General features: G+C 53.5%; 1 protein-coding gene across 1 annotated transcript; it reads right to left on the bottom strand.

Moving 5' to 3' along the window:
* Positions 1-14922: 14922 nt before the first annotated feature.
* LOC144164248 (uncharacterized) lies at positions 14923-18109 on the bottom strand. Its single transcript, XM_077694762.1, has 2 exons — positions 16250-18109; positions 14923-15398 (listed from the first exon to the last, which is right to left on the bottom strand). Exons 1-2 carry the CDS (start codon positions 16524-16526, stop codon positions 14926-14928), a joined length of 750 nt encoding a protein of 249 aa, XP_077550888.1. The 5' UTR covers positions 16527-18109; the 3' UTR covers positions 14923-14925.
* Positions 18110-24414: the final 6305 nt, after the last annotated feature.

The raw sequence follows: 24414 nt of genomic DNA, 5'->3' as shown, positions 1-24414 counted from the left end.
AGGCAAGGGAGGAGGTCGTCGTCTGTAGAAAGCAAATATATTTACACTACAGAGAACCGTCAATAAAGCGTCCATCTTGTAGCCGCGCCTGGTCGTCTTCGTCTTCCTTGTGTACGCGTCTTCTGAGCTCAATGCCAACTTCATCTTCGTCTTCTACAAAATTTTCTACAGTTACTGCTGGCGGCTGCAGTTCGAGTGCGAGATCTGCCGCGAGGTGTAGGCCTGCTAGTTCCGCGGTGGTGGAGCTCGCGGCGAATGGCAGGGGGAATTTGTGGGCCCTGTTTACCTGGGAGGCGACGCATGCTGCCGCCGCGCTGGCCGGCGGGCAGGGCAGGAGGGAGCAGTCGGTGTTATGGGGTCGCCTTACTCGCTCAGCCTGGCAAGCGGGCTTCGCCTAGCGGCTCCTGCGCGAGAAACGTAGCGATCCCAACCCGCGGTGCGCTGGACAGCGGCCACGTCGGGTTCGGGCAAAAACGGAGACCTGAACCCTATCAAACAGAATTATTAAATAACTAAAAAGTACAGAAACACACTGGCTGATCTTATTATGCTAAGATAAAAAAAAATAGAAAAGGTCGGTCAGGCTTACCCGGGCTGGTAGCGCTCCTACAGAGAACAAAGGGACCCTGGTCGACGGAGCGAGAGTGGCCTACGTCTGTTTCCTTCCGTGGTCAGGACCCGAGAGAGTGTCCCCTCGGGTTTTTTGGCGGAAAACAGAAGACGACACCACCCCCCACTTCCTCCGCTCCCTCGACGGACAGCAGCGCGCCCTGCGGGCTACGCGGTGCACGGGAAAATGAAACATCCGTGTCTCGCCTCGTGCCGCTCATGCGCGCCGCGACACCTGTCGCGAGAGCGGGACCTCCTTGGAGGAATGCAGGAATAATTCAGCATTCCCACACCCCTCCACCCTTAAACCCCTCCCCGAACCCGGGTTTACACCTAAAAAAACTATTCCCCCACAAGTTCCCAGTAAGCTACTTCAACGTCCATGTCCTGCGCGAGCGCCTGCAGGCTGTCACAGTTCACTGCACTGACAGGTTCCCCTGGCTCGGCCGCTTGATGGCCAAGCACACCTATCGGTCGCTCCTCACCGGTGTCCATGGCACGTAGGGCAGCGTCCGTGGCGACAGCACCCACCGCACCTTCGAGGAGGCTGGTCGGGGCGCCCGTCGTCCACACACTGACCCCGGCCGGCTCCTTCACAGTCGGCCGGAGAGCTCCCAGTTCCGGGTCGGCAGGGTTTGAGTGCGCCGTGCCCTGAACGAGCAGCATTGCCTCGGGGGCACAGTCCGTTCCCGCTGAGGCAGCGGCGGCGGAAGTGGTGGCCAGCGGGGCAGGAGCGCTGGCAGCCGGCGGCCGCCGTGAAGGGGACGGTGTTTTCCGGTGTGGTGCCGGCAACAGTGGTGGTGGCGGCGGCAGCGTCGGGCCCAGAGTGGTGGTCTTGGGGTTTCCGCCGACCCGGGCTGGTTTCGGCTTGGCACTGCCACTCCGACCGCGGGCAGCAACTCCTGTCCCTCGATTCGTCCCTGGTGGTGGACCGTCGCTGCTTTCGGCGGCACGGAGGCGCGGATTCCCCAGCGGCCTGACGGCCCGGCCACCGCGAGCCGCCGGTCTGCATAGGCAGGTTCGCGCTCGGCCCCGGTGTGGCCCGCCACTGCCCGCTGTGGCTCCTCCGACATCCTGCCACGATGGAGTTCTCCCCTCTTGTGAGACTCGTGGAGCAACACCGCCCCGCATTTGCAGAGCTCAGTCCCTGGTGGGAGGGGAAGGCACGCCCCGTTGGCCCTGCGGTCGGCATCAGCCACGGTCCAGTGCTGGAACGGCCGGTGCAAGCACGCCACGGGAGTTCCAACTCGAGCCCGCTCCTGCCGCTTCCAGGGCCTCCACGAAGCATAGCCGACCAGCGCATCGGTCCCCGCCTGGTAGGTCCAGGTAGCCACATCCCGGCGCTCTGGCTCCTTTGTCGGTGGGGCCGGTTGTTGACTCGTCGAGGATGCCGGAATGCGGTTGAAAGGCACTGCCGCGGACGATGACGTCGAGCGATAACGCTTCGGGGCGTTCTTCTGTCCGTTCATCATGCTTGGACTGCAGGCAGGCTCGAAGAAAGGCTGCGAGCGACACGTGTCCCTGACCGCAGGTTGAAGTTAAGCACATTGGCAATAGAACATGAGTTGGGTCTACCAGCACGGAGTTTACGTTTACCAATACCAAAATACATACAAACACTAAAAGCCTGAATACCCGTTCGCTTAGTGCACTACCAAACCGTCGGAAGCTATTTCCGTCGGATTCGCAAGCTTTGGTGTGTCCTGGGGCTTGGTGGTTGGCCCCGATTACACGTTAGCTTTGCCCGGGGCACGGCGAGAGATTCGTCCGCTCCCCACTCTCCGCCTCGCGCTGCGTAGTGCTTCAGGTCATACACATGTACTGGCCCTTTGGCAGGTTTTGACCTCACCTCATGTCTGCAAGCTTGTACACGAATGAAGACAACTTTCCTTTCACTCGGTACGAACCGGACCACTTTGGCGCCAGTGAAGCTGAGAATTTCTTGCTGGCGTCACTCAGTACATGGTTCCTTCACAGCACCAGGTCACCCACTTCATAATGAATATCCCGATGCGAGCGGTCATACTGCGCTTTCTGCTGTGCTCTAGCAGTCTTGAGATTTTGGCGAGCTTTGCGTAAAGCCTCCGTCATCTTTGAGCGCAGCTCAGCCGCGTACTCAGCGCGTGCTGATGGTGCGACCGCCGCTCCGCTGCGGCCCGTCACAATTCGGTCCATCGGACTCGGCAGCTCTCTCCCAAGGTTGACAAAACGTTGAAGTATATCCAGTAGAGCGGTTCACTGTAGTTCGTACAGCAAATCCTAGCTCCAGGAGATGGGCGTCCCAATCTTTGTGCCTCGCCGAATACGCCACAAGCATGTGCTTGACATTGCGATTAACCCTTTCTGTAGGGTTTGACTGGGCATGGTAGGTGGTTGTTTTCCTGTGATTGATGCCAAGGGCAGCACAAGAATCCACGAAACACTTCGCAGTAAAATAGGACGCATTGTCCGTTATTAGCTGCTCAGGGAAGCCGAACTTCGTGAATACCTCCATCAGTTTCTCCATGATCACCCTTGCCGTCAGCTTTCTGAGAGGATACAGTTCCACCCATTTGCTGAAGTGATCCGTGACTACCAACAGGAACCTGTTCCTACCTGGTGTTGTGGGATAGGGTCCCATGATAGGGTCGCGCGCGCCAGAAACGTAGCGATCCCAACCCGCGGCGCGCTGGACAGCGGCCACGGCGGGTTCGGGCGAAAACGGAGACCTGAACCCTATCAAACAGATTTATTAAATAACTAAAAAGTACAAAAACACCCTGGCTGATCTTATTATGCTAATATAAAAAAAATAGAAAAGGTCGGTCAGTCTTACCGGGGTTGGGGGCACTCCAACAGAGAACAAAGGGACCCTGGTCGACGGAGCGGGGGTGGCCTACGTCTGTTTCCTTCCGTGGTCAGGACCCGAGAGAGCGTCCCCTCGGGTTTTTTTTGCGGAAAACGCTTTATTATTATCCCCCGACCACCCATCTTCTTGGCCTTTGGGGGAGCTCATCTGGATGTCAGGCCGGTTTTGTGCCCGCGAGGGGCGGGTGCTTGGACGTTGATAACGCCTGTTGCACAGGAGACTTAAACCAGCATAGCTGGACAGGTCCGGCCGGTGGTCAGAAAACAGAAGACACCACCCCCCACTTCCTCCCCTCCCTCGACGGACAGCAGCGCGCCCCGCGGGCTACGCGGCGCACGGGAAAACAAAACAGCCGTGTCTCGCCTCCCGCCGCTCATGCGCGTGGCGACACCCGTCGCGAGAGCGGGACCTCCTTGGAGGAATGCGGGAATAATTCAGCATTCCCACAGTGTATATTTCGAGTTGCGCCTCCCCGCCCCTGTCAATAACCTCCAGCGCTCCGAAGCGCAGCGCCTGGGGAGGGTCGTGTCTTTTTCCTCTGATGCCCGGGAGGGAAGTCTTGATGTGGAAGTTCCGGGTGCAATGAGGAGGGGGAGGTGGCTGGGCGAGGAAGGGGCGCGTAGCCGGTGAGCTCTGCGAAGGCTGCGGCGAGTTTCCCAGCTGTTGATAGGGGCCACGACTGGAGGCGTCGGAGCAGCGCAGCGCCGTCGGGTGCGCAGGTAAGTCTGTTGATGTAGTGAGGTCCTGCCTATTGAACTCTGAGTTGGGCCGGCAGGCGTTCCCTTCGGCGAGTGTGGCGGCGATCGCCGAGCTTCGGGGCAGTCCGAGGCAGAGGCGTATTGCTGCCGTGTGATCCCTCTCGATTTTTGCCCAGTTTGTCTTGTTGAGGGCCACAAACGGCAGCGAGTAGAGGAGGTGGGACACCCCCGCGGCGTCGTATATGCAGAGGGCCCACTCCTGACAGCAGCCCCTGCCTCTGGCGACCAGGGCCCGCACCGCTCGCTGAACCCCGTCGAGGTGGGCCCTGAGGCGCTGCACCAGTGGCAGCCATGTGAGACGCTTGTCAATGGTCACCCCAAGGTACCGAGCTGTGGCCTCCCAAGGAACGGGTTTGCCGCCGATGTTCAGTGGCGGAATGGTGCGGGCCGTTTTTGCCACATGGTGATTAAGGAGGGCTGAAGTTTTCTCGGTGGAGACCTCCAATCCCAGCCCCTGCAGATGGTTCACGACCGCGTCGAGCGCCTGTTTCGTGGCGGTGTGCGCGTGCATCCGGTCCTTTGCCGCGGCGGTACTCCATATTGCAACATCGTCGGTGTACATGCTGACGTATAGGCCTCGTGCGCTGGTATGGTGGCGCCACTGAATTCGAACCAGCGGCGCCCCCTGTCGACACGCGCCGCATCTTTTGCGCGTACCGCGCTTCGCCTGCCCGCGTATTCCGTGCGCAGGGCCAGCGTGACTACGCGAAGCGAGCCATGCGTGAACTGTTCTGCGGCTTAGAATAAATAGGGGGCCCTGAGAAATACTTCAAAAATAAAGGCTACTTGACCTGCGGAAAAAAAAAGACTAGACGGCAGCAACCATGTCTTCGGCCTCAACGCAGAAATTCAGACCGAAATAGGGCCCTCTATATAGCCCCGGAACATGGTGTGATTCAAATGAATAGTTTAAAATACAAGTGCGGCTGGGAGTAAGGAAAAAATATGGAATGTAAATTTTAATCCATCAGCATTTTTTGCTAATACCCGGCCAATCTGTGTAATGCCTGGCATTTGCACAATAACGCACAATGGGAGATCGAAGTTAACGCGTCGTAATAGTGTAACTGTAGACCATTTGTCGAGTGAAGTTAAAAATACAGGAAAAAGAATAAAAATGAACTTGCTATATCGAGAAGTCTACCTAATCACAACATTCACACGAGTAATAAAACAAAATTATAAAGAACCCAGAAATGCAACCCGAAGAACACAAAAAATTATTAATACGCACCAAATCCCAAACGCCTTGCATTCGCACAAAAGGGCACCATTACTAAAACATTTGTTGTATAATAATGTAAATGTATGTTATTTGTATAAGAAAAACTAAAAATACCAATAGAGCTAGAAATGAACCAATGAAACAAAAAGAAAACCGATTCGCCGCACTAACCTGTTTATTGATTCCAAAATAACACAAACCAGAAAAGCAAACAAAAAGACGAAGAAGTCAGAAAAGCACCAATATGGCTGCAATTAAAAGCCTCAAGATGAACAGAAGCGGCATAGGGATCCATACACACGTACAATTTTCTAAATTTCTCGAATTTTGTTGATAGTTCACGTACATAATCCCTTGCTTCGTTTCTGTGCTCGTCGGCAAACCCAAAACGCTTTTTTTTTGTTTTGTTTCGAGGAAGCTGCTGGAAGGCTGTATGCCGCGGCTGGGGCTAACACACGGCGACGGCGATTTTACATTAGTAGCCACGACAGCCGGGAAGAAAAGAATTTGTCCAAGAAGTTGCCGCGTGCGTGGGATAAGGCATCTGCGCGTCCAACGCAGGACACACAGCAGCAAATAAAACGCTTATTAATATGTTAGCATGACGAGCACTATTGAAACTGTCCAACATCGAAATTAGTGTACACGTCACCCGAAAAAGGTGCCCGCGCAAACTCATGATGTAGAATGTGGTTTTGCTGACGTTCCTGCGTACGAGGGCAGCCACAAAAATGTAGAGCCAACATATGCTCCGACAGACGCTGTTGACGGAGAAATGCTGGAACCAAGCGTTGAGGTGATCAGATGGCTCCTCGGAGCTCAGCCTGCGCTTTCCTTAATAACATTCGCATAAAAACCAACATAATTTATTCTTTGGCGATGTTCCATACTTGTTTTTGTAACGGTTGAGCCATCGGCAAACATAAAAGTGGGCAGAATTGCTTATTTTTCGCCCGTAAAGGCACCGTTCTGTGATACCTCCGCCGCTGGGGGCGGCTGACCGCGCCGGCTCCGTACGCGCAAAATATGCCGCTGCGGCTGCCAGGAGGCGCTGCCTGTGCCGCTCAAGTAGCAGCGCACTAGCCCTTATGTCCGGAGTTGTGGGAAGGGTTTGAGACAGCGTGGCGAGGGCCAGATTGTATAGGAAGGGTGAGAGCACGCTGCCCTGGGGGACACCGGAAGTCACTGGCCGAGCCGGGCTGGTGCAGCCCAAGAGTCGCACGCGTAGTTGTCGTCCTCTCAGGAAGGCCTCCAGGTAGGCGCGCATGTTGCCACTGATGTTATAGCGCCTAATTGCAGCATGAATAGCCTCGTGGGGGAGGCAGTCGAAGGCCTTCCTGATGTCGAGAAGGACGACGTAGGCCACTGCCTTGTTTCCCTTCGCCTCCTCCAGAGCGGATACGAGGTCGGCGATCGAGTCCATGGTGCTGTAATGGCGGCGGAACCCAGTCTGCTGCTCGGGGTTCAAGCCGCAAATGCGCGCGAACCATTCTAGGCGCGCGAGCGCCATGGACTCAAGAATTTTGGATGCAGCGCTCGTGAGGGAAATGGGGTGGTAGGAGAAGGAGTTTGGGGGTTTGTTTTTCTTTAGCACAGGAGAGACAAGTTGTAGGCCAAATTGTGGGGGGAGGGTGCCAGAGGACCAGCACTGGTTGTAGAAATCAAGGAGTCGCGAGCGCTGCTCTTCGTTTAGATTTCTTATGGCCTGATAGGTAATGCCGTCCGCTCCGGGTGCGCTCTTTCGCTTGGCGTTTTGAATGGCGTGATCCAGCTCGGCCGCTGTGAATGGGGCCTCGAAGGCCGCGCGTATGATTGTCGGCAGCGTGCTCCGCGGGGAAGGGGAACGCCGGTGCTTCTCTTTCTGGAGTGCGCGTGACGTCAGCCGTGTCTGATGAAGCCAGGTGGTACTTCTTCTCGCAAGGACTCTGCGCGAATGCGTTAGGATTTCTTAAATACGAAGCGTATATTCAACATCACAGCGCAGATAAACATGCTAGCATACTAAGCGTCTAGACATGCTAACAAAGGTATGTCTGCCTGACGCAATTAAATTACAATAAAGCAAGAAAATAATAAATGCAAGATAGACAAGGCTTGTTAAGAAATTAACATGTTGTTACGTGAGAACTTACGTACAAACTTTAGCAATTTTCTAAGGTACCCTAATTATACAGGCAAGACCTTTCAACACTGCCAAATACACATACGCTCATTCGAAATATAAATATTAAGAATTGTGTTTGGACAGATGGCGGAACCTAGTTTAAGAATCACTATGAAAATTATAGAAACAATAGGTAACTACCAGCATCTCCAGATTTCCGGGTTCAAAATTGTGCCTCTTGTCGCTGAGAATGAGTTTGTACGTGGAGAACGAACGTTCGACGTCGACAGATGTGATTGGTGCGTACTTATACTTGGGAAGATTCGATGGGTTAATTGACACTGGGATCCTACAGTGCTCACCAGCAAGGACTTCTGAAGCTTCTTTAAGGACAGAAAACCCCTTGTTTTTGTCCAAGACCGATTGCAGCTTGGCACGTGCCTTTTCGGCGACGGGTCCTTCGGGAACGGTGGCGATTCTTTCCTGTGCGTGGAGAATTAGCGCAACGTTCGTAACAAGAGTTTCTCCCGCACTTTCAAGTTTTTTGATAGAATCCGCTAAGAACGTGAAGTTGGCGCAAAGGTACGCGAGGTCTCCCTCCTGGAAGGCTATTCACGGAGAGGACAGCTTGAGCATTTCTGACTGCAACACTCTCGTCAATTGGAAGGCCGTTGATCACGGCCTTGATGTCCGAAAAGTAGCAGTTGTAGTACTCAACAGCTTCTAGCCACGTTCCCCATCGTGTGACGACGGGTTCTGGCGGAAGGGGCACATCAGGCAGCATCTCCTTGAAGACGTTCACGCGAGAGGGTGCCTTCAGGAACACGGCCTTGGCTGAACCAATAAGCTCGTTGACGTCAGTGAAGTGCTTCCTCAGTTCCTCGCAAACACGATGAAGCGCATGCGCTAGGCAGGTGACATGGAGCATCTGCGGGTAGAAGGCCTTCAGGAGATGAGCGGCCTTGTGCATGTAGGCTGCAGCGTCTGTGTAGAGCAACAGTATCTTGGTGGCCTCGACTCCTGTAGGGTAAAGAACCTTTAGGGATTCGTTTAAAAAGAATGCTACAGACTCCCCATTTGTTCTCTCCAAAGGTTTCGAACACACGAGGAAAGCCCTTGTCTTCTCGTGCGCCGCAAGCTTCCCAGCAAGAAAGTGAGCGACAAAGCGCCCTTTGACGTCTGTTGTTTCATCTACGGAAATCCAAAAGCAGGAGTCGCCAAGCTCTTCTCTGATTCTTGCTAATGTCTGTTCATACAAAGGCCGGAGGTAGTTCTTCCTCAAAGACTCAGATGGCACGTTGTGATTGCAGTATTTCTGTAGAAATTCTTTCAGCACAGGATTTTCAATTTTGGTCCAAGGGATGTTTGCGGCCACCAGGGCCTCGCACAAATCAACGTTGAAAGCGTTCGTTCTGTCGTCCTTGAAAGCTGTTGTCAAAAAAGACTGGATGTTGAGGGCTTGTCCCGCTTAAGGTTTGCCAGGCAGGGTTCGCACAGGTCCTTGAAAACCTTGAAAACCCTTGAATTTAGAAGTGTCAATTTCAAGGCCTGGAAAGTCCTGGAATTTTTACATGGTCCTTGAAAACCCTTGATTTTTCCGGAAAGAATCAATGGCCCTGTCTTTTCACGAGAATTTAAAGTGTTTGCCGTAAATTTTAGGTGTTAAAAATGTAAAGAAACATTGTAACAATCAAGTTTCAGTGTATTGCGTGAAATTACGAGTTTGGTGGATTCTCATTATTACGAGGCAACATTGGGAGCAGCACTCCTAAATAGAATTCATGTCACGATACAATCCAGTGAAACCCGGGTTCTGTTCTCTATCTTGCATGTTCCATCTAGTCTGTGGACGGCCGCTCATTGCGTGTTTGCTGTGCCTCATACGCTCCATCTGCGTTTGCTTTTACGTGCAAATGGTGGACGTGTACATCGTTCATCCTGCCTTGCAGGAACACTTGCTGAGTTAATTTCAGCTGATTCTCTTGCTGACAAAGCACGAGATGCAGGCAACATTAATGAATGAAGTTTTGAAATCAAAAAGCCTCAGCAAAACACCAAGAAAATACAAAAACCTCTAAATACCAACTCAAATAAAAAATAAAGCTGGGGGAGCATTCAAGGACCTGTTAGTGCCTATCTAAATGTGCACTAATGTGCTTAGGTATTGGGCAATAACGAAATTTTGCATTGTGTTGAAGAAGTTATAAAGAATTTCAGATAGAACACAAGATGGGGACCTTGAAAATGTGTTTTCTGGTCTTTGAAAGTCCTTGAAAACCCTTGAATTTTTGCTTTAGAAGCCCGTACGAACCCTGCCAGGTGACCTGCGTCTTCTCATGCTGAGCCAGGTGGTACTTCTCGCAAGGACTCTGCGCAAATGCGTTAGGATTTCTTAAATACGAAGCGTATATTCAACATCACAGCGCAGATAAACATGCTAGCATACTAAGCGTCTTGACATGCTAACAGAAGAGAAATAAATACGATAAGCATCAATAAACATTCTAACTTCCGCAGAGAAGCGCTCGAACACCCCTCCTGCGTCCTATTTGATGGTATAACTGCACTTGAGCGCCGCGCTGCTACGCGTGTCATACCACCAAAACGTACTTGAAAAACAAGGTGAGATCCCATTGACGTTCTGTTCAACTGACTCGGCGCGCGCCATCAATACCCTAAATTTCACGGTGGCCCGGCGGGGGAGTAAGATACCAGATTCAGTTGCGTGTTAACTTAGCGTGGCGTACTTCCGTAATTCTAGCTAGCGTCTGCATTTAATTAACCGAGTAGCTACGAGGTGGACTTCGATTTAACGGATGTCCAGTGCATATCTTAAAAACACGCTCCGTTCATCAGCGCTAGTTTTGAAACATCATCCTTCAGTACCAACCGATTAATTGCTCGTTTGATTAAGAAATTTCTGGATTTTCACTTAACGCAGCACACAGGGACGTTACATAAAAATGTGAATCTCCTTCTCAAGGTATCTAAAATATTTCATTTCAATAATCTCAATGCTATTGAAAGTTTAGAACTTATGAACAACGCTAGCAATCAAAATAACCAACGTTTGAAAAAATGCAGGCACCGAAAGGAACACTGTCTGCCGTATTCAAAATACACAGATGCCTCCTTTCTTTTCTCAGAAGGGGTAGTATAAACATAAAAAATCCCCCCACCTCCCCGAAGGGGATCGTGCGGAAATGCGAATGCATTGGGTGCACCGAATTCTTTGCGGTATCGTTGCCGCGAGGGATTCGACTTCACCGACTTCCATCGCTATCAAGGCGCCAGTCGGCACGCAGTCACGGAGAGTGGCGCGCGCTCCCTGCATTTATATGCGCAGCGAGCGGAGAGGAGAGAGATACCCGCGCCAGCCCGCGCGCGAGCTCTCTCTCTGCCCCGAGCTCCGCGATGCGAGCGCTCTCACACGCCGAGCGCGCTCCTCCTCTCCCCTTGCCCTCCGCTACTCCGCACCTGCTCCGGTTGCTAGGCGCGCGCCACAGCAGTTGCTAGGCGCACGCTGCTCAACGACGCAAGACAACCCGCGGCTAAGAAATGCATTCGAATTTAAAAGCAATAACAGCGAATCACGGCCATGACGCCCAGGCGCCAACCAAGGCGGCGCAATGGACAACTTTGCATAAGTTTCGAGTTCGACCATGGCCCCTGGATCAAGCGCACTTGATCGAGGGGCCGTGGTTTCGAATAACACATGACACACTCACGCCACGTAAAAACTCGTCGGCCCACCTTTTTTCCGCACGGTTGGCAGAACATGGTCTCTCCGTCTATTCTGTAGCATGGTGAGTTAAGTGTCCACTGTCGGATGAACGCACTTCTGGGCGTCTTCCGTTTCGGCATGGCTGAAAAGGGCAGCAGAGAAAGCCAGACCGTGCACGTTGAAAGACCGGACCAGAAGGGAAGGGTGCCTCCTATTGGTCGGGTCCAATCGCCTAGAGCCAATTTCTCCCCTACCTTTCAACTAGTAAATTACAAACAAGATGAGGGCGTGTACGTCACAGTGTTTTTAGATTGCGTTGCATCTAAAAACTATGTCACTATGTGACATAGCTATGTGGCTATGTCACTCCTGCGTCTGTCCGGCGGCGGCGTCCGTCTCTCCTCCTCTCTCCGATAGCGAACGCTCTCGCCTAACAGCGTCGGCGGCGTCGGCACAGGTGCGTCTCTCCTCCACTCTCCTCCTCTCCTCTCTCCGATGGCGAACGCGGTCTCAGTCGACGGTCGTCCGTGCTCTGTTTGCTGCACTCTCTCGCAGTACTCGACGATTGCTTGATGCGACGGTTCCTTTAGAGAATCAACCCAACGGAAACACCAATGGAACCACCCAGATGCGTTGCATCACACCAGGGTTCCCGCGAGGGGAGGTGGGCGTAATTCTTCCCCATCACTTTCTTTGCCCCTGACGGTATCGTAGTTCCCCTGGGGAGTAGAGTTGTGCGTCCACCGCCAAGTCCTGCGGGAACGCCACCCGTAAAGCATGCAGAAGCCGCTGCTCCGGTTGCACCGGCGCAAAGGGAGGGTGAGGGGAGTGTTAAAAAGAGGACCAGGTTCAAACCCATAGAATTCAGAACAGTAAATATTTCCAGGTAGAATGAATAAAGGTATCAAATTGCACTCGAAAGCGAAACTTGACGCTACATAGTGCTGATTTAGGCGCCAATTTGAGAAAAAAGGCATTTATAGGCATTTATCGAGTTTAGGCACCAACACCCAAAATAGGCATTTATAGGCACTATAAAACCACCATAAAAGCCATCCTTGACCTCCAATTCGTGCTCATATATCGAAATGGGGCGATAGGAACGCAAGGAAAGAAATAGGCATTTGCCTAAAATCCGGTCTCTAGTCATCAGGTCCACTTGCGCTTGTTGACGCTTGCGGGGTGACGGGCGGCGCGAGGAAGGAGGCGAAGTCTTCTGCTACCTCTTCGGCGCTTCTCTCGCTGGCGATGGAGAGGGCGAGGAGGGGGGTCTTGTTTATGGGCGTCTGGGAGAGCGCGCGTACCAGGCGCCATGCCTTGGCCTGCCCCGCCGATCCCTTCAGCGCGCTGCAAACACCCTCCCAGCTGCTCCGACTGAGTTGCTTACCGCCGTATTCACAAACCTATCTTAAGTATCACTTTTCCATCCCGCACTTTTCGGCGACTTAACGTGTTTCAAGAACTGAACTTATGCTGAAAGGGCGCCTTTTCGCGTACTTATCGGCCCGAAAAGTAAGGTCTACTTGAGGTAGCTCCCGAGCTCACTTAAGTGCGCCTTGTCGAGATAAGCAAGATGGCCGACTACGGCGACAGCTTAGCCGATGTCGATTTCATCGAGTTTTTGGATCGCGCAAACGAGATAAACGCTTACGCGTTGGCGCATAAACCACCGCGAGTGGTAAGGGATCGAGGCAACCCCATGGAGGAGTACAACGACGTCGAGTTTCTCCGTCGCTATCGTTTTTCGAAGCGAGCCGTGCAGCAGCTGCTCGCCAAGTTGCCGCTTCGCGAGAATACGGACGCACGCGGCTGCCTGCTGCCACCGCTGCTTCAGTTGCTCGTGGCGCTTCGGTTTTACGGAGCGGGAACCTTTCAAGTTGGTGAACGTTTCGCAGCCCACAGTGTCGAGAGTCGTCGCCCGGTTGTCGATGATGATTGCAGCTACTTTGTACCCGGCCTTGTGTAAACTGCCTACTGCGACTGAAGTCCCTGCAGTGATGCGGCAGTTCTATGCCATCGCCGGGTTCCCTGGAGTGTCAGGCTGCATCGACTGCACTCATGTGCCAATCCGGAGCCCAGGGGGAGACGACGCCGAAGTCTTCCGTAATAGAAAAGGATATTTCTCTATAAATGTTCAGGTGAGTCCAAAACCACCCATTGCGGTTCCCGCATGAAAAATTTGCAAGCCACCTGAACGGCAACTTGGCGGCGTGCCATTCACTAGTCAGTGCAGGCATTCACTCACTGTGTGTAGAGATGGACGGGAGGGGGGGTAGGGTACCCGGTTAGTTGCAGCATGGGATCCCTTTAAACATTAGATAAATGTTGCAGCTGACAACCTATGTCAGTCACGTGTGCATACATACCACACCCAAAAAGAATTTCAACTCAGGGCTATATCATTGCTTGCCCAATGTTTTGCCCATGATGCCCACCATACCCTGCATCAAAAGCACCATACCACAATGACCCCTACCCCCTCCTTAGCTTACTCTCGGGGAAAATGCCTGCACCTGCATATTGACTGCGAAGTAGCTCCAGATTTCTGGCTTTTTTTACTCAACGCTAAGCACACTGTGCTTGTGTTTCATACTTTCCACTTTTTATTTCTAGGCAATAACTGGGCCACAACTGCAGTTTTTTGATGTCGTGGCAAGCTGGCCTGGCTCGGCCCATGACAGCCGAATCTTTGACAGCAGCAATGCCTGTGCTCAATATGAGGCCGGAAGTGTGCCCGGTGTACTCCTAGGCGATCAAGGGTACGCTTGCCGGGCGTATATGCTGACCCCGCTCAGGGACCCCGGACGGCCAGGCAGCCCGCAGTACAAGTAAGCTCGTATTCTCAAGTGACACTGCAGAATGTGCAAGAGCATAATGCGGCAAAAACATCTTGTTAGTGTGGGGCTTCTTAAGCTATTTCTTTTTCTAGTTTGGAAAGTGGTGTAAAAACCCAAGTCATAGTTTTGTGGTAAATAGATAAGCCCTACCACCATTTTGTACATAGTGTTCTTGCGACCCCGCCATGCGGTTTAACAATATTCTTAAGTGTACACATTTCCGTTATGTGTTACAGGTACAACAAGGCACAGATCAAAACCAGAAACTCCATTGAGAGGGCATTCGGAGTCTGGAAGAGAAGGTTTCCGTGCCTGAGAATGACGCTACAAATCAAGACCGAAACTGTGCCAATTGTGGTGACAGCATGTGCCGCCCTTCACAACCTCAGCCGCCAAATGAATGAGCCGTGTCCAGATGAAGCCGACAACCACATCGGAAGCAGCCACGACCAGCCAGCACCAGCCGTGCAGAATGGGCAAGATGCCCGCCCTTATGGTTACAGAAGGAGGGCGCGGTTGATTGAAGACTACTTTTCCTGAAAATACACCAGATAAAGAAAGTGCATGTTTTTTTGTTTGTACCAAGAATTTATGAGCACATTTCTTTCAGCGTTCTTTTATAGCTTTTGTTGTTAGCTAGCTAGTTATTAATCAGCTTTTTTTTGCTCGCACGGTTTCGGCATAAAGAGCATGTATCGCACTTCTGCAATGTGCTTTGTTGCAGCAATCCACCACCAATAAACTCATTCACAACATGCGCTGTTTCTCTTTCCATGTGTTTCTTTTTCTGTTTCCACCAGAAGCAGCAGACAAGCTATTTTTATTGAATTTTCTTTTTTGCTAGTTGAATTTTCAGTTCGATCAAACATCGTTTCGCCTTGAGGTTTTCTACCTCAAGGTCATGAACTTGTCTCCTTTTTTCAGCCTTGTCGCGGCTTTCCGCACGGAGAAGCCGCATCCGGAGCAAATGCTCCCGATTCTTTTGGCTGTCCTCTTTTGCCACGGAAGCCATGCGGGCGCGCAGCTCGTCGCTGACACTCAGCTGCTGCTGCTTTGCCTGGCTGATGATTGGTGGGGAGGCAGCGGCAACACTCCTTCTTGCTGGCCTGCTGGAGTGTGAAGAGGCAGAGGACAGAAAAACCGATGGCGTGTTTTCGACCTCGGCTGCCAGAAAAACTGATGGCGTGTTTTCGACCTCGGCTGTGCAAGCAGCCGGGACGTCATCCATGTCCTCCCCTCCAGCCACAGCAGGAGGACTTGGAGGGTCAGTCGTCCAAAAGCTGCAACAGCCGCCTGCAATAACAATGATCCATGTCAGCTTTGCAGGGAAAAGCAAACACCAAATGCAGAACTGAAAAAATCCTGTTTGTTTCAACAGTGCGCAGATAGCTCTTGTTTTGTATGATTCTCTTATCGTGGTGCCACTTTGCAAGTGGCCAGTTACACATCACGGTGCTTCGAATAATCAGCCGGAGACAACCGACGAGACCAGCAAAGATTGTATGGGCACCACCTCACAGTTGAATCCTAGAAGGCTAGGTGCCTAGGGCAGTGCTTGAGGTCACTCCGACATCATGCAATGAATTCGCGAAGTTCTAGATGATGGGGATTGTTACGTCTGTGTCATTTCAGGTAGAAACAAAAGCTTCCACCTCACACCTCTTCACATGCTTGAAACATTACGTAGTGCTTGAAATGTGTACTAATTAAGGTAGCCGTCAAACTTTACAGGCGAGACGAACCTTACTGGGCACCCAGCTTCAACCCGAGCTATGAGTATTTCGAGGTGAATTCGCACGCATGCAATGCCTCGTCTTTCATCACCTTCGACAATTCCCTAATTACCAAGCGTATTCCGTGATAAACTTGATGTTGGGCTAGTTAGGCGCAAAATTTGACTACTTCAAATACAGAGATTAAGATGTACGGAGAGACAAACTAGAGCGCTCGTTTGTCACTTGTCTTTGTGCCGTTTTTTGAAGTAGTCAAAGCGTGTACTGTGATCTTGTACTGCTTATAATTTCAGGCTACATAATTGCACATGAAATCGAGTTCTCTTTTATAAGTCCATGCTAAAATGCAGTTATTTTCAAGTAAACAGCAGAACTATATACGGTTATAAAACTGAGCTGTAAAAATCGTACCATCTTCAGAGACCGGAATCGGTTGTGATGGCTGCAGCAGTGCCATTACTCCCGGTGTGTACGTCTGCAGAGGTAGGGGGGAGCTGCAACCAGCGCTGCTCGCCCTGGGTGGCACTTCGTCCTGGGAGGCGGCAGTGCCATTGTTGTGCCGCATCCGGTCCCCATCAAATAGGTTGTTGAGGCGCCTGTTCATGTGGGACGCAATAGCGCCCACCTGCTCCAGCTCATCTGTGAGGGTTTTGCGCGGAGGGCTGCCTCCTCCTCGAAAAGCACACATACATAAAATCAGCAGGCTGATGCACTCCTACCTTAATTGCTACACACACGACTTGGTGAGCTTACAAAATTCTGTGTGCTGCATTTACTACCAGATAGAAGACACCACTACACCCAGTTTACGAACATAACGCGTACGTATAATAAATTGCTTTGACTTCAAAAAAAGGAGTTCTCAAATGCAGTGCTTCATGTGCCCTGAGCTGAAAATGACATCGAGCGTATCACTGCATTCCACATTCAAAAGTTATCACACAGGATCATAATAAATGGAGTGTCTGCCTTTAGAAAACACCATCCAGCCCCCTAAAAAAAAAAAAAAAAACTTCCCTGATATATGCGAATGCCGAGAGACTTCGAACACAAGTTGGAGGCGGTACCTTGACCTTACGAAGCCGCACGTTGTTTCTGCGTCACCGATGTTCAAGTGCGCAGTCGCACGAAGATACATTCACAGCACGGTTACACGATGGCATGCGTATACCGCTGTTCTTATCCGCTTCTACAGCAACACGGGCTGCGCACACTCAATCGTAATCTACAGCGAAACAAATTAGTGGCACACGATTCAATGCCCACGTCGTCGGCCTGTCACACCGTTATCGTTAACAGATAGCGTTCGGCACTAAGGCGGCCTGCCAAACAGCGTCATTCCGCGTTTCTTCTGCGCGACTGCAGCTTCACGAAGCGCACTGACGTTGCACGGCATGAAACACTACAAAACGCAAGCAAACGCAAGAAACACGAAGCTCACCTGTCTTGAACCTTTCTCTGGTGTCACAGGAAGCCCCTTTCCTGTACTTCTCCTTCATGTTCTCCCACCACTTCTTGAGCTGGTCGTGTGTCCTGGGGCGGACGCCGTGTTGCGAGTTAAATTCTTGGGCGATTTGCCTCCACGTCGCCTTTTTGCGGTGAACCGACATGCTGTCGGTTTTCTTGTTTTCAATTACGTCTTTGTATTTTCTGGCCAGCTCCATTAACAAGTCCTTTTCTTGTACAGTATAATTGACTTTCTTTTTCTCCATGGTGAACAAAAAAAAAAATGCCACTATACTGTACAAAAACGATCGAGCGCGAGCGGCTGCACAACACAAACAAGAAGACCGCCGTCGATATAACGACACGAGATGTTTTGAAGTCTGTAGCATGGTGGCCAGGCGAAAATAAAGTTGACGCTAAAACCATGGCCTTGTAACCCAAACATTTGTTAACTCTTCTTTCAAAAATGCTCCCTTATGCGTTATTTCTGATGATTAGCAAAAACAAAAATTAATACACGCATCTACGCGTGATATGAGGTTAACTTTTTTCTTAGCCTCGCTACCAGTTGTCTCACTTGTGCGGAAAAGGGAGCCTTTCGTAAGTGCCACTTAAGTTTCCATAAGTACGCTTTGTGAATCGCGCGTGAGCCTTTTCTTACACTTATCCTTTTCGGGCACTTACGAAAGGCTTCCTTATGGCATAAGTTAAGTATGCTTTCTGAATGCGGCGGTTAGAGTAGCGGCGGAGTACCGCGTCGAGACGGTTGTAGACGGTCCAGTCGGCGGCAGAGTCGCTGCGCCTGGCGCGGCGTTGCGCTTGTTGACGTGCGGCGCGTAGATTCAGCAGCTTTTTGTCCGGGACCGGCTGGCCGCCTTCGTTGACTAGTTGTTTAGTTGTTGATGCCGCGATGGCGTCAGTGATGTTGGCCAGGATGTTGCCCTCGCTGTTGTCGAGTGTTTCACGGAAGGCCGACCAGCGAACGATGCTGTAGATCTTATTTCTGGGCTTGCCTCGGGATCGGGCGGTGAGTTTCGCTGGGAGGTGATCTGATCCCCAGGTGCTCGGCTCAGTTTCCCAGTCGTACAGGCACCGCTCGCTGGCCAGCGAGACGTCTATGCAGGTTTTAATTCCCCCCTTTCTTATAAAAGTGTGATCGCCCGTGTTGAGGGGCGCGAGGCCAGTGGGTCCGAATTGTTCTACTAGCAGTCGGCCTCGGGTGGTGGACTTGAGGCTGCCCCAGCTCGTATGGTGAGCGTTGAAATCTCCGCAGATGATGGTGTCTCGGCCGCAAAGTTTGCGCAGCTCCCGGAGCTCCGCGGCGTCCCGCTTGCGTTCGGGGGGGATATAAACGGACACCACAGAGGTGTCAGTGGTGCCGAAACGGATGTTTATCCCCGCGCACTGTAGGTGTTTGCTTTGGAAGGGTGATAGGTCTAATTGAGAGTGCGCCAGCCGCTCCGCACGTATACTGCTACACGGGGCGGGCGACTGGACCTGTGCGAGGGGTCTCGGCAGTTGGGTGTGGTGCATGTTACATCCTCGCAGGTCTTCTCGCCGTGGTACGCCACGAAGCCCGGGAGCCTGCATTCACTGGGCAAGCAGTGGGTTTCCTGCAGGCAGAGAATGTCGAACTGCCGGTTTGCCTGTAGAAAAAGATGGAATTCGGCATGGCGTTTCTTGAGGGACCGGCAGTTCCATTGGAGGATGTTGGGGCGGGGCAGCCTCCCGGGGGTCGAGGTGGGGGGAATTAGAGGCCATTGTGGAGGAGAGCTACGGCCTCCTGTAGGGCCTGGGCTGCCTGCTGTAGTACAGTGGTGACGGCTAGGATGGGGGAGGGGGGCCGGTGGCAGAAGGGGCTTGAATTCGGGGCTCAGGGGGTGATCTCCAGGGCGGAGGGATGGGTCGCTGGGCTTCAGGTCCGCGCAGCACGTCACTGTAGAGGCGTCGCTCTGGCTGAGGCTGGGGGCGGGGCTGGCTGAAATATTGTTGGCGGGCAACTCGCAAAGGTACCTCATGTGAAGCGGCCTGGTCGGCTATCTGCTTTTCGCGGCGCCACAGCCGGCAGCGCGGTGAGTAGTGGTGTGAGCCTCCGCAGTTTGCGCAGCGCTGAGTGTGCTCAGTGCAGGAGGTCGTCACATGCTCCCCGCCGCAGTTTTTGCATCTAGGGGCGTTGCGGCTCGCGGAGGTGTAATGGTTGAAGCGCCCGCAGTGCTCGCATTGGAGGGGTAGGGTTTGGACCCTACGTCGCACACCCGCGATGTGTACCGCAGCTGGCGCTTCCGGGCCATTGAAAACGAGGAAGACGGACGTGCCCTTGCGGGTGGCGTGTGCGATGGGTACTGGGGACTCTGTCATGTTTGAGACGATATGTCTGATGTCGTTTCCCGCAGTATCCCCCTTGCCGGCTGTGCGCTAACTCTGGCCCCGCAGTGTGGTCACTTAGAGCAGAGCGTCGCGAGATCGCTCGCTGTATGTATCTACCGCCACGGTGCTGAGGCGGTGATTAACTCGGCAGGCGGTGAGCCCAGGAATATGCGGCAGCTCTTTCTGTGTCTGAAAGCGCGTCACCGCCGCCAAGTTTCCCTTGCACCCAAAGGGGCGAAACAGCACTGTTAGAACAGCTGCTCCGGGCGCGTTCGTGCTGCGCGGCGAGGTCGGCGGGCGTGCGGTGTTTTGGTTTCGCTTTTGGTTGTTGTTTCCCTGCCCTCTTCCTCTCCGTCGCTCGCGGAAGCCGTCGTCTTCGTCGGCGGACGGGGTGCGCTTTTGCGGTGGAGGGGGGGGGGCGCGTTCCTCGCGGGGGCATCGCGCCCCTCTCTCGGCAGGGCTGGCTCTTCGGCGGGGCGAGGGGGAAGGAGCGGATGTGCGTGCGTGGGGCGAGGGGACAGGGTGTGCTCTCGTGGTGGAGGGGGGGCGCATTCCTCGCGGGGCCATCGCGTTCTCCTCTCTCGGCAGGGCTGGCTGGCTGGCAGCCGCCAGGTCGTGGTCGGTGGTCGCTGCCTTGCTCTCGTCGTCGGGGTTCTCAGAACGGAGGGGCGCGAGCAGGGCATCGCTTGTAGTGTCCTGGGGCGCGCTCTCTGGAGGGTCGCATGTTTGCGTCTCCTGCGTGCGCACGCTTGCAGGAGATGGTGCATTTGCCCCAGGGCTTTCTGGTTGGGCGGGAGGGGTAGCAGGGTCTTGGGAGCGGGCCTTCGCGGGCGCCATTTTGCGGCTCTGCTTCTTCATTGTTTTCCCCTTTGCTGTTGGGCTTGGGGTGTTGTTGTTCAGGGATCTTGGCTTTAATTTGGGCGCTGGCTTTTTCCGCCCGCGCAGTGTTGATGGGGGGGGGACGGCCTGCGCGGATGCCTCGTCGCAGCCTGGCGAGAGGTGTTGCCAGGGGGGAGGGAAGGGTGGGTGCGACGTTTGAAGGTGCGCGTGCTGCTCTTGCCTCCTTTTCCTGTTCAGCTTGGTAGGCCCGCCAGGCTGCGCGGCCGAAGTGGATCTTCCTGATTACACTGTCAAGGCTGTGTCCACGCCTTTTCATGCCTTGTCAGGGTCGTACGAGGTGCGGCCTGGCCTCTGTGCGCGCGTGGTGGGGGAAGGGGGGGTAGTGGACTCACCCGAGCTGCTTGATGTGTCAGAGCTGCTGGATGAGTCGCTCGACGCATCCGAGGGTGCCGCTTTTTCTTTCGAGGTTTTGAGGGGGGGAGAGAGGAGAAAGGGACCCGAAACTGTGACTTTGCTTGTCGACACCTCATCAGGTCCGAGGGGAGAGGGGGAGGGGATTAAAGGATTTGAAGGAAGTGTGGGTGGTGGGGAAGTTGGGATTTTAATCAAGGGAAGGGTTTGAATTGGAGGGCGGCCACCTATATAGGTGTGCACGCGGGGGGAGCGCTGTGTAAATAGAGGTGCCTATGAGGCAGGTGAAGAAACAGCGGCGTCAGTAGTTAAAGGGGGTGGGTGGGAGTTGGCTTATGAGAGCACCTCGGCCTCAGCCGGCGTGGCACAGTTGACTTCGTATCAGCGCAGGTGGATTGCGAGTGCGCTAGCACAGTTCAGTGAGCCAGCAGGCGCAGGGGTCTTGCGAGCGTGAAGGGGGCGGCTGGAGGGTGGGCGGGATGCCCAGGGCCATTGTTGTTGCTGTGAGGAGTGGCTGTAGGCCGTCTCGTAGTTAGCATAACACAGCACGAGCACCGGAGGAAGAAAAAAGGGAGGAAAAAATGAAGGTAAAAGAATAAAAATAGTTGCGGGGGGGGGGGCATCCGCTGCAGTTCAAAGGCCGGGATGTCTGATTGTTTATAGCACGCGCGTCGAGGGGTCGAATCGGTGGCGCAGCTATTTTCAGCATCCGCGGGGCGAAAGGAGAAATAAAGAGGGCAGGAAGAAGACAGCGGGGGTTTTTCTGCTGCAGCTCGGGGTCCCGTGGGGAGAGGGGGGGGAGCGCACTACAAGCGAGAGGCCAGGCCGGTCTCCTCAAGAAACGCGAGGAGGTGTCGGTATGCGCCGGCGAGGAGGGAGCGTGGGCAGCGGGGGAAGAGTAGCTCAATCTTTGTGCTGCACGGAATTCCCATGCGCTCGTACACCGCGCGGAGCCGGGCGCGCTCGTTGTATGCGGCGCACACGACGATGCAGTGGCCGATGGAGTCGAATGCACCGCAGCGTGAGCAGGCCGGGAAGTCGCGCTTCCTATACAGGTGCAGTCGTGAGTTCGTTACGGCGCAACCCGTGCGCAGCCTGCTCAGGAGGGAGCTTTCCTGTCTAGATAATTTGTTGGTGGGCACTCGTGGTGGCAAATTACCAGACGCGACTCGTGCGTCCGGATGTTCTCCGCGCAGTCTATGTGATGATGTTTCGGGCCTCGTCGATGCGACAGACGTCGGAGGTGAGCAGTGTGTCGTTTGAATGCGCCGCCTTGGCGAGGGTGTCCGCAGCTTCATTTACCTGGATGCCCACGTGCGAGGGCAGCCACTGCAGGTGCACCGCGCTGCCCTGGGAGGCGACGGCGCAGAGTTTCACGTGCAGCAACGCCACCGACGCAGTATGCCTATGTGGGCGCTGTAGTCGTTGGAGCGCAGCCTTGTTGTCACAGTATATCGTGATAGAGGTGTAGTTGGGCTGCTGCTCCAGGGCCATCTCTGCTGCTAAATGCAGACCCGCTAGTTCTGCCGTAGTAGAGCAAGCATGGAAGGGCAAGCGGCATTGGCTGTGCTTATTCAGCTGAGGGGCGACGCACGCTGCTGCGGCGCTTGTCGGTGGTCCTGGGGTCACCGACCCATCGGTGAACAGGGCAAGTGCTCGATCGCCGCTGGTCCCGAGTGCCTGCGGCAGTTCTCGTCTTTTCCCCCTCACTCCCAGGAGGGTGCATTTGATCTCCACAGCCGGAGTGCGGTGGGGGGGGGAGAGGGTCGAAGGGGGGTGGTGGCTGTTTGAGGCTGTTTTCTCGGTATAGGCCGCGGCCAGCCTGCCTGCTGTTGAGTCTGGGCAAGCTTGTAGGCGTTTGAGGAGCGCTGCTCCGTCGGGTGCGCGCGCGAGCCTATCGATGAAAAAGAGACCTGCTTTTCGTGTGCGTAGCTGCGCAGGCCAGGCGTTGCCCTCCGTCAAGGTCTCCGCGATGGGTGAGCTTCGCGGGAGGCCGAGGCAGAGGCGAATTGCGGCTGTGTGATCGCGTTCTACCTTGGCCCAGTTCGTTTTGCTGGGGGTGACCAGTGTAAGGGCGTACAAAATGTGCGACACGCCAGCAGCGTCATATACGCGCAGCGCCCACTCTTGGGAGCATCCTCTGCCCCTGGCAGCCAGGGATCGTATGGCCCGCTGCACCGCAATTTGCTGGCCTCGCAGCATTTGGACCAGAGGCAGCCACGAAATTCGGTGCTGAATTTTGATGCCCAGGTATTTTGCTTCTTTCTGCCAGGGGAGGGGAGTGTTGTCGATGTGGAGCTGAGGAGTTCGTCGTGCGTTTCCGGCGGTGGGGTGATATACAAGTGCGGCTGACTTCTCATGCGAGAGTACCAGTCCCAGATGCTTTAGGTGGTCGACTATGGTTGATAGGGCCAGTTGCGTGGTGTCGTGGGCGCGTAGGTGATGTTGTTTCTTTGCTGTACACCATATGGCCACGTTGTCGGCGTAAATGATTATGTGGATAGGGGTGTTGGCGACGTTGGGGAGATCATCTGGGAGCGTAGCGAGGGCGAGGTTGAACAAGTAGGGTGAAAGTACACTGCCCTGGGGGACTCCTGTGGTGACTGGCCGGGCCGAGCTAGTACATCCGGGCAGCCGTACGCGCAGCTGTCGGCTGCGGAGAAATGCCTCTAGGTACGCGCGCATGTTGCCTGTTATTTTGCTGCGGGTGATTGCGGCGTGGATTGTATTGTGGGGGAGGCAATAGAATGCTTTCCGGATGTCGAGGAGCACGACGAAAATAACTGTTTGTGATGCCTTGGCGTGTTCAAGTGCTGAGACGAGGTCTGCAATGGACTCCATGGCACTGCGTTGACGGCGGAAACCAGTTTGTTGTTCGGGGTTGAGGTTGTTTTTCCGTGCGAACCATTGTAGGCGACCAAGTGCCATGGATTCAAGAATTTTGGAGGCAGCGCTCCTGAGGGAGCTGGGCCGGAAGGAAGAGAAATCAGTCGGTGGTTTGTTCCTTTTTAGCACAGAGGCGATTAGTTAGAGGCCAAATTGTTCTGGTAATGTGCCTGATGACCAGTGAAGGTTGTAGAAATCTCCGTAAGTAGCGCTAGAGACGGGACACAGAAGAGGAGACACACACGACGGCGCTAACTCGCAACTGACTTTATTAGGCGAAAACACAAATATATAGCCAAAAGAAAGAACACGTGCCCAGGTCAAACCCGAAAATGCACTTTGATAAACACAAAGGTCACAGGATTACGATTCGAAAAAACACACAAGATTACACTGCACATAGTCAACAACCAACCAGCGAAACATCTAAGTTAATGCATTTGACAAGAACAGAAATTCCTTTTCATGAAATGCTACCGACGCGTGGCTGATACACTTATCCTCGTGCTTTCTTATATAAAAAGCTTCGATTACCTCGCGTGTCAATTGGTGCCTGTGTCTATCAAACTGCATTTTCGGGTTTGACCTGGGCACGTGTTCTTTCTTTTGGGTATATATTTGTGTTT

This window comes from Haemaphysalis longicornis, unplaced genomic scaffold, assembly GCF_048455015.1.
Source record: "Haemaphysalis longicornis isolate Haplotype H1 unplaced genomic scaffold, Haemaphysalis longicornis Haplotype H1 scaffold_13, whole genome shotgun sequence".
In the NCBI taxonomy this organism is placed as follows: Eukaryota; Metazoa; Arthropoda; class Arachnida; order Ixodida; family Ixodidae; genus Haemaphysalis; species Haemaphysalis longicornis.
The sequence above is the reverse complement of the archived record's forward strand: the minus strand, read 5'-3'. Positions and strand labels throughout refer to the sequence as shown.

Excerpts from the sequence above, each read along its gene's own strand:
- LOC144164248 (XM_077694762.1), bottom strand. The coding sequence starts at position 16,526 with ATGTGTGCTTTTCGAGGAGGAGGCAGCCCTCCGCGCAAAACCCTCACA. Across the intron at positions 15,399-16,249 it reads GATTCCGGTCTCTGAAGATG|GCGGCTGTTGCAGCTTTTGG; the intron begins GTACGATTTTTA and ends TTGTTATTGCAG.